A 20,661-nucleotide genomic window follows, 5' to 3' on the forward strand; every position below is an offset into this window, starting at 1 on the left:
ACTGATGATCTAAAAGTTGAATTTTTAAAAAATGGTTCTGAGGGTTGAACACAGAACCTCATACATATAAGCTCTGTCAGTGAGGTATATCCCCAGACCTCTTTTTAAAATTTATCTTTCTGACTTTGTGGATTGGGCTTTATGTGAGTACTGGGGAATTGAATCCAGAACAGCAGACTTTGCAAGCAAGTGCCTTTAACTGCTGAGCAATCTTTCTAGCCAAACAGCCCCCTTTTAAACTTTTTAAAGTATTTTAGTCATAGATAAGAGAGGGGGGGCAGAGAGAGAGAGAGAGAGAGAGGGAGATGGAGAGGGAGACGGAGAGGGAGTGGGAGAGAGAGAGAGAGAGAGAGAGAGGGAGAGAGACACACACACAGAGAGAATGGGCTCACCAGGGCCTCCAGCCACTGCAAATGAACTCCAGACACATGTGCCACCTTGGACATCTGGTTTATGTGGGTCCTGGGGAATTGAACCTTTAGCTTTGCAGGTAAATGCCTTAGCCATTGAGCCATCTCTCAAGCCCTTAACTTTTATTTTAAGACAGGTCTCACTAAGTAGCCCAGGCTGGCCTTGAACTCAGAGGGTAATATAAGCAGTTTTTGACCTTGTGATCTTTGTGTACCAGCCTCCCTAGTAGTTGGGGTTATAGCTTGACCACCAGGTCAAGTTGGCTGAGATTGATTTTAGTTTATCACACTTATAGAAGATATAATAGACTATCTCTAGGTGAAATGTAATATCCCTTGGAACTTCCATAGCCACATACAGTCTCCTGGGACACTGAATATGCGGTGGGGGAGGTATAGCTGTAACTCCTGTAAACAGAGCAAGCACTATCCCCAAGCTTGATTTCTTGTTGAAGCAAGTGATTCATCCTTCTTTCTTGTGGTTATTGGCATTAGTGATTTTAAGAATCTCAGCATCTTCAGTTTGGAATGTGGCAATCAGGATGTGTGTTGAAGTTAACCTACTTATTCCTTTGCATTATTTCCTCCCCACTCATTCTTTTATACATTGTGTCCTGTAAGATTAACCTGGATTCCTTGGAAAAGAGAATGCCTGATTATAAAATATATTAAGTAAGCACTGATCCCAGCATAGAACACTAGTTGCTAACAGTGATGCTATTGGCGAAGGTCTGTGGAAGCACAAATTCTTTTATTTTTATTTTTATTTATTTATTTGAGAGAGAGAATAGGTATACCAGGGCCTCCAGCCACTGCAAGGGAACTCCAGACACATGCACCCCTTTGTGCATCTGGCTTGCCTGTCTCCTGGGGCAGGGTCCTTAGGCTTCACAGGCAAGTGCTTAACCACTAAGCCATCTCTCCAGCCCCCAAAATTCTTTTTTTTTCTTTTCATTTTTTTAATGTTTTTATTAGCATTTTCCATAATTATTAAAAAAATCCCATGGTAATTCCCTCCCTCCCCACCCCCCATGCTTTCCGCTTTGAAATTCCATTCTCCATCATATTACATCCCCATCACAATCATTGTACTTACATATATACAATATCAACCTTTTAAGTACCCTCCTCCCTTCCTTTCTCTTCCCTTTATGTCTCCTTTTTAACTTACTGGCCTCTGCTACTAAGTATTTTCATTCTCACGCAGAACCCCAATCATCTGTAGCTAGGATCCACATATGAGAGAGAACATGTGGCGCTTGGCTTTCTGGGCCTGGGTTACCTCACTTAGTATAATACTTTCCACATTTTTCTGCAAATTTCATAACTTCATTTTTCTTTACTGCTGAGTAGAACTCCATTGTATAAATGTGCCACATCTTCATTATCCATTCATCTGTTGAGGGACATCTAGGCTGGTTCCATTTCCCAGCTATTATAAATTGAGCAGCAATAAACATGGTTGAGCACGTACTTCTAAGGAAATGAGATGAGTCCTTTGGATATATGCCTAGGAGTGCTATAGCTGGGTCATATGGTAGATCAATCTCTAGCTGTTTTAGGAACCTCCACACTGATTTCCACAATGGCTGGACCAGATTGCATTCCCACCAGCAGTGCAGAAGGGTTCCTTTTTTTCCACATCCCCACCAACATTTATGATCATTTGTTTTCATGATGGTGGCCAATTTGACAGGAGTGAGATGGAATCTCAATGTAGTTTTAATCTGCATTTCCCTGATGACTAGTGACGTAGAACATATTTTTAGATGCTTATATGCCATTTGTATTTCTTCCTTTGAGAACTCTCTATTTAGATCCATAGCCCATTTTTTGATTGGCTTGTTTGATTCCTTATTATTTAACTTTTTGAGTTCTTTGTATATCCTAGATATTAATCCTCTATCAGATATATAGCTGGCGAAGATTTTTTCCCATTCTGTAGGTTGCCTCTTTGCTTTTTTCACTGTGTCCTTTGCGGTGCAAAATCTTTGTTTTTTCATTAGGTCCCAGTGGTTAATCTGTGGTTTTATTGCCTGAGCAGTTGTGGTTGTATTCAGAAAGTTTTTGCCAAGACCAATATGTTGAAGGGTTTCCCCTACTTTTTCCTCTAGCAGTTTCAGAGTTTCTGGTCTGATGTTAAGGTCTTTAATCCATTTGGACTTAATTCTTGTGCATGGCGAGCGAGAAGAATCTATTTTCATCCTTCTGCAGATATATATCCAATTTTCCCAAAACCATTTGCTGAAGAGGCTGTCTCTTCTCCAATGAGTATTTTTGGCATTTTTATCGAATATCAGGTAGCTATAGCTACTTGAGCTTACATCTGGGTCCTCTATTCTGTTCCACTGATCTACATGTCTGTTTTTGTGCCAGTACCATGCTGTTTTTGTTACTATGGCTCTGTAGTATAGGTTAAAATCAGGTATGGTGATACCACCAGCCTCTTTTTTTGTTGCTCAGTATTGTTTTAGATATTCGAGGTTTTTTGTGATTCCAAATGAATTTTTGGATTGTTTTTTCTATTTCCATGAAGAAAGCCTTTGGAATTTTGATAGGGATTGCATTAAATGTGTAGATTGCTTTAGGTAAGATTGCCATTTTCACAATATTGATTCTTCCAATCCAGGAACAAGGGATGTTTCTCCACTTTCTAGTGTCTTCTGCAATTTCTCGCTTGAGTGTTTTAAAGTTCTCATTTTAGAGATTCTTTACTTCCTTGGTTAGGTTTATTCCAAGGTACTTTATTTTTTTTTGATGCAATTGTGAATGGGAGTGATTCTCTGATTTCATCCTCTGTGTGTTTGTTGTTAGCATATATGAAGGCTACTGATTTCTGTGTATTTATTTTGTATCCTGCTACATTGCTGTAGGTTTTGATCAGCTCTACCAGCTTGCTAGTAGAGTCTTTAGGGTCCTTTATGTATAGAATCATGTCATCTGCAAATAATGATAACTTGAGCTCTTCCTTTCCAATTTGTATCCCTTTTATGTGTGTCTCTTGCCTTATTGCTATGGCTAAGACTTCCAAAACTATATTAAATAAAAGTGGGGACAGTGGACACCCTTGTCTTGTTCCTGATTTTAGTGGAAAAGCTTCCAATTTTTCCCCATTTAGTAATATGTTGGCTGTAGGCTTGTCATAAATAGCCTTTATATATTGAGATATGTTCCTTCTATTCCCAGCCTCTGTAGGACTTTTATCATGAAGGGATGTTGGATTTTGTCAAATGCTTTCTCTGCGTCTAATGAGATGATCATGTGATTTTTGTCCTTCAACCCGTTTATGTAATGTATTACATTTATAGATTTGCGTATGTTGAACCATCCCTGCATCTCTGGGATAAAGCCTACTTGGTCAGGGTGAATGAACTTTTTGATATACTCTTGTATTCTGTTTGCCAATATTTTGTTGAGAATTTTTGCATCTATGTTCATGAGGGAGATTGGTCTGTAATTTTCTTTTTTTGTTCTATCTTTGCCTGGTTTTGGTATCAGGGTGATGCTGGCCTCATAGAAGGAGTTTGGTAGAATTCCTTCTTTTTCTATTTCCTGGAAAAGCTTAAGAAGCAATGGTGTTAGCTCTTCCTTAAAAGTCTGGTAAAATTCAGCAGTGAATCCATCCGGGCCTGGGCTTTTTTTAGTTGGGAGATTATTGATAACTGTTCGGATCTCCATGTTTGTTATAGGTCTATTTAAGTGATTAATCTCATTTTGATTTAATTTAGGTAGGTCATATAGATCAAGGAAATCATCCATTTCTTTCAGATTTTCATACTTTGTGGAGTATATGCTTTTATAGTATGTCCCGATGATTTTTTGAATTTCTCTGGAATCTGTTGTGATGTTACCTTGTTCATCTCTGATTTTATTAATTTGTGTCTCTTCTCTCTTTCTTTTGGTCAGATTTGCTAAGGGTTTATCAATCTTGTTTATCCTTTCAAAGAACCAACTCTTTGTTTCATTAATTCTTTGGATTGTTCTTTTTGTTTCTATCTCATTAATTTCTGCCCTAATCTTTATTATTTCTTCCCGTCTACTGACTTTTGGTTTGCCTTGTTCTTCTTTTTCCAAGGCTTTAAGGCGAAGCATTAGGTCGTTTACTTGTGACCTTTCTAATTTCTTAATATAGGCACTTAAGGCTATAAATTTACCTCTTTGAACTGCCTTCATTGTGTCCCAGAGATTTTGGTATGTTGTGTTTTCATTGTCATTTGACTCTATAAAGTTTTTGATTTCCTTTTTGATTTCTTCATTGACCCATTCATCATTTAGTATTGTATTGTTTAGTTTCCATGATTTTGTGTATGCTCTATAGCCTTTCTTGCTACTGATTTGTAGTTTAATTCCATTGTGGTCAGATAGAATGCATGGAATTATTTCAATTTTCCTGAATTTGTTAAGATTTGCTTTGTGTCCTAATATATGGTCTATTTTAGAGAATGTTCCATGTGCTGCTGAAAAGAATGTATATTCTGCAGCCTTTGGATGAAATGTCCTGTATATATCTGTTAAGTACATTCCTTCTATGACCTCATTTAGTCCAGATGCCTCTCTGTTTATTTTTTCCTGGGACGATCTGTCAATTGGTGAGAGTGGGGTGTTAAAGTCACCCACTACCACTGTGTTTGGTGTTATCTGTGACCTTAGTTCTAATAGTGTTTGTTTGATAAATTTGGGAGCCCTCATGTTATGTGCATATATGTTTAGGATTGTAATGTCCTCCTGTTGGAGTATATATATATATATATATATATATATATATATATATATATATATATAAAGTGACCTTCCTTATCTTTCTTGACTAACGTTGGACTGAAGTCTACCTTGTCAAGATATTAGGATAGCAACCCCTGCTTTTTTTCTAGGCTCATTTGCTTGAAACACCATCTTCCAACATTTCACCCTAAGATAATGTCTATCCTTTGTAGAAAGGTGAGTTTCTTGGATACAACAAATTGTAGGATCCTGCTTTTTAACCCAGTCTGCAAACCTATGTCTTTTTGTTGGGGCATTGAGGCCGTTGATATTAGGAGATATTATTGAAAGGTGTGTATTTATATTTGCCTTTTTTTTTTTTTGTGGTTCCGGTTCTACCTGTGCTCTTTTAACAAGTATTTGAGTATTGCTTGTTTTTTCTAGGTTCCTTATATGTGTGCTTTTCCTTTTCTTCAGCATGGAGGATTCTATCAAGTATTTTCTGTAGAGCTGGTTTTGTCTTCAAATACTCCTTTAACCTGCTTTTGTCATGGAATGTCCTTATTTCTCCATCTATTTGAATGGATAACTTTGCAGGATAAAGTAACCTTGGTTGACAGTTGTTACCTTTCAGAACTTGGAATATATCACTCTAAGCCCTTCTGGCTTTAAAAGTTTGTGTTGAATAATCTGCTGTAATTCTGATGGGCTTACTTTTGTAGGTAACTTGATTTTTCTCTCTAACTGCTTTCAATATTTTTTCTTTGGTGTGTGTATTTGGAAGTTTGATTAAAATATGTCGAGGAGAGGTTCTTCCCATGTTTTGTCTGGCTGGGGTTCTAAAGGCTTCCTGTATCTGTATTGGCACCTCTTTCCCAATTTGGGGGAAATTTTCTTCTATGGTTTTGTTGAAGACATCTACTATGCCTTTGGAGTGGACTTCTTCTCCTTCTACTATGCCCTGAATTCTAATATTTGATCTTTTCATAGTGTCCCAAATATCTTGAAATTCCCACTTATACTTTTCTATAAGTTTGTCTTTCTCTTTGTTGGACTGTATTAGATCTGCCACCTGGTCTTCTAGCTTAGATATTCTGTCCTCTCCTTCATCCATTTTACTGGTGAGATTTTCTACAGAGTTTTTTCTTTCATTAACTGTGTTCTTCATTGCTAGTAATTCTGACTGGTTTTTCTTTATTATTTCTATTTCCTTATTTATGTCTTGTATTGCCTTCTTTATTTCATGAAATTGGTGTCCTGCATCTCCTTTGATTTCCACTTTAAGTTCCTCTTTGACTCCTTTGATTTGATCTCTGACTTCCTTGAACATATTTACAATCATTCTTTTGAAATCTTTCTCAGGCATTTCCTCTAACTCGTTCTCACTGGAGGTCATTTCTGATGCATTAATACTTTTAGGTGGATTTATATCATCTTGCTTTTTAGTGTTTCTTGTGTTATAATGTATATATTTTTGCATGTTGGATTAAGTTAATGCTTGGATTTTCTAGCTAGCTGGGTATTCTTAGCTGTATCAATTGGTTTGATGTTATATATTTTCAGGGTAGGAGCTTGAGGTGTTATATGTGGCTCTTAAGACTCTGAGAATATCTACAAAGGTGCTCCTAGGGGTTGAGTTTCCCTGCTATGGGAGTATTCAAGTATGCTGAGTGGAATAAAATACAGGTAGATTCTAAAAGTTAACTAAACACTGTACCCATTCAGTCAAAACAGCCCCAAGTATGTATGCCAGAGTAGTTATTATAACAACCAGATCCTCTATCAACACAGAGGTTAAGATTTCTGGTCTGTTGAGGGATCCAAGTCAGCTTGTGACCAAATGAGACCCTTCCCTGGTGCAAACCCAGTTACCTTGGATGAGTTTGGTCTCAGTCAAGTTGCTGCCTGGGTCATCGGGCTGCTGTTGTGATTTCTGGAGCTGGGCACTGGCTTTTCTTGCAGGGCAAGCCAAGCCTGGCAACTGTGGCCCTGCAGATCAGCTCCCCCACTAGGTCTTTCAGCAGCTGAAGCTTCTGCCACTCCTTGGTCTGCTGCTGCTTGGGCCGCTGTTACCGGTGCTGGAGCCACTGATGTTGCTGCCGAACTCTGCTCCTGCTTGGGTCAGGTTGGCGTGGCCGGGTCCCAGGCCGCTGCTCTGTTCGCTGTAGCTGGGCTCAGGCGGTGGGGGAGGGGAGGGAGCTGCAGCTGCTCCGGTTCTCTCGCTGCTCCATGTGTTCTTCTACTTCGCGGTCTGCTCCTCTGCTGCTCACTGCCGCTCTCCCTTCACGTTTTCTGAGTTGCGGAGAGCACGGTGTGAGGGGAAGCTCCTGCACCTGGCTTTTCTTGTGGCTGGAGCAGAGTCTGGCAGCTTTCTGGTGCTCTGCTGCCCCCGCCGAGGTTGGCGGAGCTGCTGCAGCCGCTTTTCCTGCCTGTGCGGGTTCTGGATGCTCTGGATCTCTCCTACTTCTCCGCTGCTGCTTCAATTTCCTATACACCTCACTTTTTAGTAAAAGTGTATATTTTGCTGAGTTTTTTTGATCTTTTTACCCCCCCAGGCTGCCTTGGCATGGTACCTATGCCGCCATCTTAACCAGAAGTCTCTTTTCCCAAAATTCTTTAATTCCTGATCTTCCATGTATTTTCTCCTGATTTCTAGCATTGGGATATTATTTTTTTCATTTCTAAGGAGTTGTCATCATAATATAATTAATGGAAATTATAGTTACAGTTTCAGATAGTACTATCAATTCTGCATAGTAAAATGATTCTCTTCAATGTACTGAATATATCCTAAATAAACAATTTTACATTCCCAGGTTTGGACTGCACTGATATTAAAGATACCATTGGCTCTGTCACCAAAACACCAAGTGGTTTATATGTAATAATCCCAGAAGGCTCTGGTTACCCATTTGAGGTAAAGCTTTCCTTTATTGTATAAACTAAAGTAAAAAATGAACTTAATACTTAAATTTTAATTGTTTTAATATTTTTTCTTGAAAAAATTAAAGTAGTAAAAGTTCCAGTTTCAAAATTTTTTTTAAATTTTATTTATTTATTTGAGAGCGACAGACACAGAGAGAAAGACAGATAGAGGGAGAGAGAGAGAATGGGCGTGCCAGGGCTTCCAGCCTCTGCAAACGAACTCCAGACGTGTGCGCCCCCTTGTGCATCTGGCTAACGTGGGACCTGGGGAACCGAGCCTCGAACTGGGGTCCTTAGGCTTCACAGGCAAGTGCTTAACCGCTAAGCCATCTCTCCAGCCCAGTTTCAAAATTTTTGTCCTCTCTAAATTTGTTACTCAGACCATTAATCAATGAAGGAACTAGAGGGTCTTTTTTTCACTTTTTGATTTGTGTTTCCATGGTTGCACTATTTAAAGTGAATCCATGTGGTTCAAGATTTTTGTATTATTCTCATAGTAAGCAGATTATGCAATATTAATCCTTGCTTCAATAAGCGAATGGACATTAGAAAACAATGGTATACTTTGCCATGAAGCTACTTAAAGTAGTGTGGACTTCCTTCCTATTTATAATTATGCTCTCTTTTGATGCTAATTAAGTTCATGTGCTTGTACAAGCAATTAGTAGTAAGAAAGTGATAAAATGATCCAGTTTTAGATTTTTTTTTTTAAATTTAAAAACAGGGAGAGAGAGACAGAGACAGAGAGGGAGAGAGAGAATGAGCATGCCAGGGCAGTGCACGTGTATCTGGCTTACATGGGTCCTGGGGAATCAAATCTGTGTTCTTTGGCTTTGCAGGCAAGTGCCTTAACCACTGAGCCATATCTCCAGCCCCAAATGATCCATTTTTAACTTGTATGTTGTCTGTCCTTAGTACTTCTATGTGGGTATTTCTACTAGAAACTTCTACATAGGTTATACATATTGATGAAATAGATGTATGTGTATGTATCTTTTTCTGGAGACTTTTTCTGTGTGCATGAAACATTTATGATACTTGTGCCTTACTGGTAGTCTTTGATGTATAATAATTTTTTTTTCTAAGTAGATACTACCAATTTCTGTTTTTGGAATCACTACCATAACTTCTCTTGAAATCTATTGACAAGATGTCAAAAATTGGGAATTAGGTGGGAAGTAATTTTAAAATTACTTAAATTACTTTGCCTACACATTCAAAACTGGATCTGAACAGCTGTATAGAGGAAGGCTTCTAATTTTGTCAAGAGTGGGATGCATCATTACTTCTGTGGAAAAGTGTTGGTTGCCTAACTTCCTCCACATTGGTTTTTTTCCTTTCCTTCTCTTTTTGGTCTCTGTGTGGGAAGTCTCATGGATGAGACTGCTCTGATTCCTTCCCTTGTGACTTATACAGGTCCCCAGCAGGGACATTTACACAGTACCAATGGGTACATCTGTGAGCACCTGCTGAGTGGGCACAGATCAAGTCTGTCTTTCTCACAATGCCAGTCTGAACACAGGCTGTGGGAGAAGAGAATAAGCAGAGGCAGGAAGACAACTTTTTTTTTTTTTTTTTTTTTGGTTTTTCGAGATAGGGTCTCACTCTAGTTCAGGCTGACCTGGAATTCACTGTGTATTCTCAGGGTGGCCTTGAACTCACAGCGATCCTCCTACCTCTGCCTCCTAAGTGCTGGGATTAAAGGCGTGTGCCACCACGCCCAGCCAGGCAGACCACTTTAATGCTTTAAAAGACCCCCAGCATTTAGGGCTGGGGACATCCTCAGTTATTAAAAGTGCTTGAGAGCTTGGGATCCTGATTCACTAGCACCCATGTAAACAACTGGGCATGGCCATACACACCTGTAACCCCAGGCTTGTGTGGCAGAGACCAGAGACATGCTGAGGTTTGCTGACTGAAAAATAGCAGCTCTGAGCTGAGAGGCTCCATGCTAAGGAAGCAAGAGGAGGAACAAAAACGTAGGACACCCTGAGTTCTCCTCTGGCCAACACATCACACATGTGCACATGCACACACACACATACATGCATGCACTACATACATATTATACACCATACCACACATAATCTATACATATACACACACCTACACCCCCCACACAAACACACACCAAAAACCCCCAAAACTTCAGCCATTTAATTCAAAGAAAAAGTTTATTTGTAAGGTGATCCATTTTTCTGCCACACCATAATAGTATCATTGAACTAAAGTTGATGTTCTTAAAATACTACAATTGTGTTCTTTCATACAGGACTATAATTATGTTAGTTATGAATTTGTTTTACAGTGAATAGTATTTAAATAAAATACAGTAAAATCAGATGTGGTGGTGCAAGCTTGTGATCCCAGCACTCCGGAGTCAGACACAGGAGGATCACCATAAGTTGGGAGGCCAGCCTGGTTTACACAGCAAGTTGCAGGCTAGTCAGGGAAACATGGTGAGACTGTGTCTTACAGATAAAAAAAAATAGTAGTGTTTGTAGAAAATTAAACATCTGACTATATTAATGGTATACAGGGCATTGAAAACATTCAACAGAAGTATTCTCTCTCTCTTTAAAAAAATTTTTTTTGGAGGTAGGGTCTCCCTCTAGGCTAGGTTGACCTGGAGCTCATTCTGTAGACTCAGGCTGGCCTTAAACTCACAATAATCCTTCTATCTCTGCCTCCTGAGTGCTGGGATTAAAGGCATGCATTACCACATCTGGCATGCGTCTTCTCTTTCTCTAGTCATATGGGTGAGTTTAATAATGTCGAATAATGAAAATAACAGTGTATTATTTTGGTATCTTCTGGGCCCGTTTTAGGTAATGTGCGACATGGATTTCAGAGGAGGTGGATGGACCGTGATACAGAAAAGAATTGATGGGATAATTGATTTCCAAAGGCTGTGGTGTGATTATCTGGATGGATTTGGCGACCTTTTAGGTCAAATTTTATGTATTTGCTATCTGTTTTTTTTCTTCCTTTTTTAAATGCTTTCCTATAGTGCCTATGTTGGTCAAATCTTTACTAAGAATAGAAAATCTATGTGAATATCAAATATGATTTAAATTAGTTTCTTTTCACATTGAAAATTTACATTTAGAGATCTGTTGAGCCAGGTGTGGTGGTGCATGCCTTCAATCCCAGCTGTGGTAGGAGGATCACTCTAAGGTTGAGGCCAATTTGAAACTACAGAGTGAGTTCTATATCATCCTGGGCTTAGAGAAAGACCCTTCCTCAAAACACAAAACAAAATAAAACAAACAAAAGGGATGTGTTGAAATGTGAGTTGGATGTTTATTAGGTATCTGTTCCAAACATAGTTCTTCAAGGGGCACCCCAGCTATTTGTAGAATGAAGAAGGAACAGGCAGGGTAATCTTATAGCACCCTTGAGATATTGTCCACATAAATAAGTGAACTACAGAATTGAGGCATATGACTATGCAAACTCAAATTACTTGAACTGTGTGTAATACCTTATAAAATATGAGTATACATCTCTGTCCTCAAAATTTGAAAATTATAAACTCCAGGTGAATTGTAAAACCTCTGTATGTTATTGTAACATGGTGGTATTATTTTTGCTTGTAAACAGGAGCACCAGTATTTCTGAACCCTTCAAACCTTTATGCTAGTTGAAACTTCTGCAGTTGATGTCGATATTACATATACACAATTTTAATGGCTATCACTATTGGAATTTAAAATACCTAACTTTCCATAATGCCACCCAAGGATTCAGTAAGTGGTGGTGTTAGTACTGGTGATGGAAACCCCACCTCATGCCAATGATTTTGGAAGGCATTTAGAGGCTAGGAAGATGGCTAAGTTGATAAAGTGCTTGCTTGGCAAGCATGAGGACTGAGTTTAGATCTCTGGTACCCATGTAAATGTGGGGTGGCATGGGGCCACTTGTAAGATCAGTGCTCAATAGGTGGAGATAGAGTATCTCAGGAGCAAGCTGGCTGGTTAGACTATGTGAGTTCTGAGTTCAAGTGAGAGACCCTGTCTCAGTAAATACGGTGGTGAGGAATCAAGGATGACATCTGATGTCAACCTCTATCCTCCACATGTGTGAGTACACACAATGTATGCCCATGAAAACATATACACAAGCACACAAGTACACAACACACACGTGCATACATGCAAAACAATGAAACTTTTGGCCAATAACCTGATAACTTCCACTCTACAGAAAGCAGTGAAATATTTGCATTTTCTCAGCACTGTCTCTAATTTCCCATCAAGTACTACCTATGAAGTTAAGGAGTCACAGATTGACATTTACACTTCAAACTGTCATTTTTCCTTACTTCAGTTTTATTTTTATAGGGAAATGATATGAGTTTTGACTAATAAAGTCTTCAGACAAAATGAGGCTGCTTTGTTGTTAGTATGTTTTATAAATGTATTTGAGGTTAAGAAATACATGTACTAACTCTTAAATATGAGGTTCGAATAAAGCGGAAAGCAACAAAAATGCTTCACTGGAAGAGTTATAAATCTTGTGAAGCCAAACAGCGCCACCCCATCCTACTGTGTCCATTTTCTTCCTGTGCTTATTCAGGACACTGTAGTTCTAGCTGATGGCATCTAAAATACTTCAGGAGGAGGTTTTTAATCAGTTACAGTCCGCCCCCCTCTCTGAGATAGGGTTTCACTCTAGACCAGGCTCACCTGGAGTTCACTGTATAGTCTCAGGGTGGCCTCAAACTCACAGCAATCCTCCTACCTCTGCCTCTCGAGTGCTGGAATTAAAGGTGTATGCCACCATGCCTGGCAAGCTTTCCAGTTACAGTTTTTTTTTTTTTTTTTTTTTTTTTTTTTTTTTTGAGGTAGGGTCTTATTCTTGCCCAGGCTGACCTGGAATTCACTATGTCGTCTCAGGGTGGCCTTGAACTCACAGTGATCCTCTTACCTCTGCCTCCTGAGTGCTGGGATTAAAGGCGTGCGCCACCACACCTGATTTCCAGTTACAGCTTTAATGACATCTCATTATCTTATCACCTTCTGAAGTTTGCCTAAACTTTTGTGTCCTTTGGTAATTCCATGTTTTGGAAATATATATCAGAGGTGTCCACATTTAGTTATGCCATGGTACTTAGGGGGAGGTAAAAAAAAACATTGGCTGAAATGTACCTGCAAGAAGAACGCTGTCTAAATTAGAGTTCTGCAATCCACCCTAGATCAACAAACAACTCAGAAAGACTGACCCTAAATATGGGGATGGCCCAGTGTTGGCTACATGTTATTTCCAGTCAGGTGATTAGTAAGCTGCATTATTTTTAAGTATTTATTTATTTTGACAGACAGTCAGAGAGAGAAAGAGAGAGAGAATGGTCATGCTAAGTCCACTAGTCACTACAAACAAACTCCATATACATGTGTCATCTTGTGCAACTGGCTTGTATGGATTCTGGGGAAATGAACCTGTGTCCTTAAGCTTTGCATACAAGTGCCTTAACTGCTCTCATTTGTCCAGCCTAGCAAGTTGCATTTCAACAAACATATATTTGTCTAGAAAGCACTCCTTAAGACAGAAAAAGTAATTGCAGGGCTGGAGAAATGGCTTAGTGGTTAAGGCACTTGTCTGCTAAGTTTCAGAACCTAGGTTTGATTCTGCAGTATCCACGTAAGTCAGATGCACAACGTGGTACATGCATCTGGAGTTTGTTTGCAGTGGCTAGAGGTCCTGGACTACCCATTCTCTCTGTCTCTTTTTATCTCTTTCAAATAAATAAAAGTAACTACAACTGAGCATTTTCAGGACATGTTTCTTTAGGAGTGGCTGATTTGGAGGTGAAAGCTCTATATTTATTGGAATGTAGCTTCTTTAGCCAGCACAGTGTTTCAACAAGTTTTCTGTTGATGTGCCTTAAGATGAAAATTAACTCTGTTTAGTTTTCACATAAGTGTTTAAATTTACTTTGGGGAGATTAAATGTAACAGTCTGTTTTTCTTCTTCAGCTTAGTGAAGTAGAAATCAGAGGATATTTTGTTTTTTTTGGTACATTAGATAAACACTGTTAGTTTGAGCTAAGTCATCTAGTCCCTATAATTCTTTATGTGGGTCACCTCAGTTATTGAAACACCTATTCAGATCAAAATTCAGTAACAAAGGATTGTCCTAATTTGAACTAAATGTATTAAAACAAAGAATTTTTTTTAACAGGAGAATTTTGGCTAGGACTGAAAAAGATTTTTTATATAGTAAATCAAAAAAAGACCAGTTTTATGCTGTATGTGGCATTGGAATCTGAAGATAACACATTTGCTTATGCATTATATGATAATTTTTGGCTAGAGGATGAAACAAGATTTTTTAAAATGCACTTAGGACGATATTCAGGAAATGCTGGTAAGTTTTCAATTCTTACATTTATCCAGAAGATTGAAATATCACTGACTCAATATTAAGTAGAGATAAAATAATTCACATGTTATTCACATTAAGCATATGTTAATGACATGTAATACTGGCTAAGCCTGCATTATTAAAGCTCTGTTATTAACAGTGCATCACTCAATGGGTTTGAAATGCCATTTATAATTTACTTATTTACTTAATTAATTTGTGTGTGTGTGTGTGTGTGTGCGCCAGACCCTCTTGGGACTGCAAACAAATGCCAGATACTTTTGCTACTTTTTGCATCAGGCTTATGTGGGTGGCTTAGGAATTGAACCTGGGCTGCTGGGCTTTGCAAACAAACACCTTTAACTGCTGAACCATCTTCCCAGCCCTTGCTTTGTGTTAATTAATACCATTATACACATATACACATTATACACATGTCGCCACAATCATTTTCTGGATGGAGACCCTGTGGGGAAAGTATTCCCATTTACACAATGAGAGAGGCTGACATTTAGAAGTCATAGAATGTTAGATTTAATCTCTACCCTTTCAACATTGCCAGTGAAAAATCCCAAAAGATTAAGTAGCGGATCCCCTGAGTCCTCTCATCCAAGTTGGTATGAACAATGAGCTCTGGTCTTTTCACTCTACCTTGGGGCAGCTCCTCATTTCCAAATGAACTTGACCTTATTAGAACTTCAAAATACTTGAGGATAAACATATTTTGATGTTGAAAATTTAAAGAAATTTGAGTTAAAAATATGACATCAGGGCTGGAGAGATGGCTTAGTGGTTAAGTGCTTGCCTGTGAAGCCTAAGGACCCCAGTTCAAGACTCAGTTCCCCAGGTCCCACGTTAGCCAGATGCACAAGGGGGCGCACGCGTCTGGAGTTCGTTTGCAGAGGCTGGAAGCCCTGGCGCGCCCGTTCTCTCTCTCTCCCTCTATCTGTCTTTCTCTCTGTGTCTGTCGCTCTCAAATAAATAAATAAATAAATACTTAAAAAATATGACATCAATTCCCCAATAGTTATTGATTGTGGCATTTATTGGTTATGTATATTTAGGTTTAAAAATCCAAAATCAGAGCCAGGCATGGTGGCTTACACGTTTGATCCCAGCACTTGGGAGGCAGAAGTAGCAGGGTTGCTGTGGATTTGAGGTCACCCTGAGACTGCATAGTGACTTCCAGGTTAGCCAGGGCTAGAATGAGACTCTACCTCAAGAAACAAAACAAACAAACAAACAAACAAAAAATCCAAAATTAACACACAATTGTAAGGCAGTTTCTGAAACTTACAAGATACCCAAGACCTCTCCCCAAGGTTATATAAGGGGTACTAGCTGCTGGGAAAAAGAATCTCTCCCAGGCTGAGCTCCCTGAAAGTCATGTAGCATCCAAGCATGTGGCAACATTTGTGAATCTTCACCTATTCTGGGGTGGGCTTTTAGGTGATGCAGTCACCTAAAAGTCATCCTTGAGTCATTCTGCTTCTGTAAGTAATACCTTACCCATACTCCTGTGTGTAACCCTAATAAACTCACTGGTTTATGAAGCTAAAAATAATCAGAAATCCAAAATTAATGTTATATATTCTGAAGCCTTTCATTAATCACAATCCAGAGGGGAATATAAATAACACTGAAGCAGAAAACTGAGAGATCTTTTGGGTTTGAAGAGAGAGTTAGGATGATTCCAACCAACTGTATCCAGCAACTTTTCATGGAAGGGCAGTATCCGAAAAGAGGCTCATGTGAAACATTTTTGAAAATCCATGCTCTTGCAGAATCTAATTCAGTAACTTCAGGCCAGATGGATGTGCTGGCGAAGTCACACTTGAGAACCACAGACCTGAACTTGGAGGAATGGATAGGCTTTTGGCAAATGAATGTTGGCAAATGGAGCAGCCTGTGTCAAGGTACAGACGAAGGAAAACAAGGTGAAACAGGGAGTAACTCTATGGCTGGAATTTACATATCTGATGAAGTTTAAGTCTTTAGATACTAGATGCAAGTTTGAAATTCAAATGCAGCTATACAGGGGCAAATGTAGAGTTACAACATACAGTTTTCAGTGTTTTGTCCCTAAAAGTGCAAGGGACTACCTACATGTGAAAGATACTATATGAGGAAGCATATGTGGAGGCTTTCTGAGGGATGACTATGGCTTTGCTAGAAGATTTCATAGCAAATATTCTTATACAGCCCTTACATATTGTTAAATAACTTAGATTTGGATTTTTGGGGGGCATGGGAATTTTGAGGTAAGGTCTCACTCTAGCCCAGGCTGACCTGGAATTCACTATGTAGTCTCAGGCTGGCTTAAAACTCACAGTGATTCTCTTACCTCTGTTTCCCAAGTAGTAGGATTAAAGGAATGAGCCACCATGCCTGGCTAGCATTGTTGATCACATCATACATTCAAAATAGCCAAAGGAAAAGGTACAGTAGACTGTTGTGCAGGCACATAGTTGAATTAGGGTGTAAGTGTAAACAGGGTACAGATCTGGCTTTGAGCTTGGAGCAGAAACAGAAATAGGAACTTGGATTTATGTAACACAGTTGTTTCTTAAGAAGTACAAATATTCCCAATAAAACTTGAGAGAAATTCCTCTTGCACAGGATTTGATTTCTGTCTACATTTTGAAATATATATATATATACACACACACCCCTTTGATCCCAGCACTTGGGAGGCAGAAGTAGCAGGGTTGCTGTGGATTTGAGGCCACCCTGAGACTGCATAGTGACTTCCAGGTTAGCCCGGGCTAGAATGAGACTCTACCTCAAGAAACAAAACAAACAAACAAAAAAATCCAAAATTAACACACAATTCTAAGGCAGTTTCTGAAACTTACATACATACATACACATACACACACATACACACATACATACATACATATACACATACACACATATATATATCTATACGGGGGAGAGAGAGAGAGAGAGAGAGAGAGAGAGAGAGAGAGAGAGAGAGAGAGAGAGAGAGAGAGAGAGAGAGAGAGAATGAGCATGTCAGGGCATCCAGGCATTACAAACTCCAGATTCATGTGTCACCTTTTGCATACTGGGTAATCAAACCTGGGTCCTTAGGCTTTGCAGACAAGTTCCTTAGTTGCTAAGACATCTCTCCAGCCTTCTCTCTATATTTTGCATAGCTTCTCTCAGTGTTTCAAAGATATTAGCCAACATTTTCATGAAGGAGGAATGTAGGTACTATGAGTTCACTAAACATCTTTTGTAATACGTTTTTATTTATGAGGGGGGGGGGGAGAAAGAGAGAAAGAGAGAGAGAGAAAGAGAGAGAGAGAGAATGGGTACCCCAGGGACTCTTGTCACACTGCAAAAGGATTCCAGACACATGTTCCACTTTGTGTGTCTGGTTTTTCGTGGGTACTGGGGAATTGAATCTGGTCTGTCCGGCTTTGCAAACATGCACCACTGACTGCTGAGCCATCCATCCAGCCCTTCTAAAATCTTTTAACTTTATGAAACCAAATACAATTTTCTTTTGGAAGCAAGTGCCTTAACCACTGAGGCCTCTTCCCAGCCTCCTAGGAACTTTAGAAAATGAGTATTTCTTTAAATTTATTATTATTATTATTTATTTGTGTATATGTAAATGTTTGTTTGCGAGTGTGAGAGAGTGATCCAGCACATGTATGGGGTCAGAGGACGTCTTTGGTATTGTTTCTTGCCTATACACCTTATTTGAGTCAGAGTTTCTTTTTCTGGGTTCATGCATCAGTGTGGTAAGTTTGCAAAATTCTGCCTGCGATGACTTCCTGCTTTTTACCTGGGGTCTGGGGATTGAACTTGGGTAGTTCCAGTTTGAGTTGTGAGCACTTTATCCACTGAGCAATCTCCCCAGCTCTTCTTTTTTCCTTTTCCTTTTGAGGCAGATTTCACTCTAGCCCAGGCAGACTGGAAATCATTTTGTAACCCAGTCTAGCTTTGACCTCACAGTGACCCTTCTACCTTTTTCTCCCAAGTGCTGGGCTCATAGGTGTGAGGTGAGCCACCATCAACAAAATACAACTTCTGCTTTCTTAACTTATTTGTTAACTGGATTGTCTTGGCAAATATACTTTATCTTTGGAGCAATCTTATCAATAACAGGCACACTGCTCATACAGTATGTATTGTAAACCCTTTAAAAATGGTTGGTCTGGCTGGGTGTGGTGGTGCATGCCTTTAATCCCAGCACTTGGGAGGCAGAGGTAGGGGGATTGTCTTGAGTTGAAGGCCTCCCTGAGACTACATACTGAAGTCCAGAATTTAGCCAGGGTTAGAGTGACACCCTGCCTTGAAAAACCAAAGTGGGGAGGGGGAAAGTTGGTGTACATGGAATGTAAAAGGCCATGAAGAAAAACAACTCAGGAGTACATTTATAGTTTTCTTGAGGGCATTAAACATTCTATATAAACTTTATACCCTTCTAAATAAGACTAGCCAATCTTGGAATTCTAAATCTCGTTTCCTTAAAGGTACAAGTTTCAACTTCATCCCCAAGTCTTTTCTGAAGTTTTGTAAATGTTAAATATAGAAATTTACTATATTAACAAAAGAAAACCTACTGTAAGTTATTTTCTTTCCTGAAATGATCAACCATCATATAAACCATTTCAAAATATGACAGATCTGTACACCGTCATTTTGGGATTAAATTAAGTGGGGGGGAGGGAGAGGGAAAGACAGAGGGGCAGGGTGTGTGTGTGTGTGTGTGTGTGTGTGAGAGAGAGAGAGAGAGAGAGAGAGGAAATTGGCATGCCAAGGTCTCAGCCACTGCAATTGCATTCAACACTTGTGCCACCTCGTGGGAATGTGTGACCTTGCGCTTGCCTCACCTCTGCATCTGGCTTACATGGGATCTGGAGAGTTGGGCATGAGTCCTTAGATGTCACAGGCAAGCGCCTTAACTGCTAAGCCCTCCAGCTCCAAATTACTTGATTTTTGTACATATAAGCTTTCATTTTGAAAGGTCTATTTTGGTTGGGTACATTTAAAGATGTCTGTCAATTCATCAGCATATTTTAACACATTTGCAATCTGTGTGAGAGATTTTAACATGGTAAGTAGGAAAAAAAGAATTAAAAGCTATTTTGAGATGCAATACTTTTGCATAATCAGCATGTAATGATAATGGTTGATTAAAATAATAAAAGGTTCCTCTAAATTCAGTCTTTTGAAAAAAATGTGTTTTTATGCAGGTGATGCCTTCAGGGGTCTCAGCAATGATGATAATCAGAATGCGATGCCTTTCAGCACACCTGATGTTGACAATGATGGGTGCCGCCCTGCTTGCACGGTTAGTGGTAAATCTGTGGAGAGCTGCAGTCACCTTCATAATGACACTGGCTGGTGGTTCAACCAGTGTGGCCTCGCCAATCTGAATGCCATCCACCACTCCCCTGGAATCCAGTGGGGAACATGGACCAATAACAATAGCTTACCTGTCAAGATTAAATCTGTTTCAATGAAAATTAGAAGAATTTACAAGCCATATTTTAAGTAATCTCATTTTAAAATTGTGTTGCAATTTCCTCAATTGTTTTTGACAATATATTAAAAAGTTCTCATATTTTCTCTTAGAATTTCAAGTACATTAGCCAAAATTTGAGTGTAGATGGCATTTTGTTTTGGTTTCATTAGTCGACTTCCATTTTGCAACATTTTATAAAAGAAATTATGGTATATTGTATGCTTTTTTTCCCCTATTAACTACATGAACATTACATAATTCAGTGCATTTTGAACAAACTTATAATGTTTTTAAAGGTATTTCTTTCTGGACTTTTTGTGAAGCATACAGACCATAATAAGTTGTTAGGAAAGGTGAAGGGATTATTTTACTTCCATAATCTTTTTACATGCTTAATTATATAACATACAGATAATTCCTACTGAGGTCAGTTGTAAGGAGTAACTTATGCAAATTAATATGCTAGCTATATTTTTTTTTAAATTTTACTATATTTGGGTGATATGACAGTATTTTAAAGGTAGTAAGAGTTTGCTACTAAAATAAAATCTTTTTTGCTATCATATACTTTCATGGTTTATAACTTTATTCTTATTTGTAATATACTTAGTGTACATTTATATCCTGATCAGTTGCATTCTAAAATAACCTATATCAGGTTAGTGAGATGGCTTAGTGATTAAAAGTGCTTGCTTTCAAAGCCTGACAATCTGTGTTTAATTTCCCAGTACCTATGTAAAGCCAAATGCACAAAGTGGCACATGCATCTGGAGT

At 38.9% G+C, this 20,661-nt stretch overlaps 1 protein-coding gene across 1 annotated transcript in view; it reads left to right on the plus strand.

The window, feature by feature from the left end:
• Positions 1 to 19,920, plus strand: part of Angptl5 (angiopoietin like 5) — a 28,061-nt gene extending 8,141 nt beyond the window's left edge. The window contains exons 5-8 of the mRNA XM_045144802.1: positions 7,928 to 8,028; positions 10,865 to 10,985; positions 14,220 to 14,405; positions 19,616 to 19,920. Of these exons, the coding sequence (XP_045000737.1) occupies positions 7,928 to 8,028; positions 10,865 to 10,985; positions 14,220 to 14,405; positions 19,616 to 19,920 (713 nt within the window). The remainder of the gene's footprint in view (positions 1 to 7,927; positions 8,029 to 10,864; positions 10,986 to 14,219; positions 14,406 to 19,615) is intronic.
• The last annotated feature ends 741 nt before the right edge of the window (positions 19,921 to 20,661 follow it).

This window comes from Jaculus jaculus, chromosome 3, assembly GCF_020740685.1.
Source record: "Jaculus jaculus isolate mJacJac1 chromosome 3, mJacJac1.mat.Y.cur, whole genome shotgun sequence".
Lineage (NCBI taxonomy): Eukaryota > Metazoa > Chordata > Mammalia > Rodentia > Dipodidae > Jaculus > Jaculus jaculus.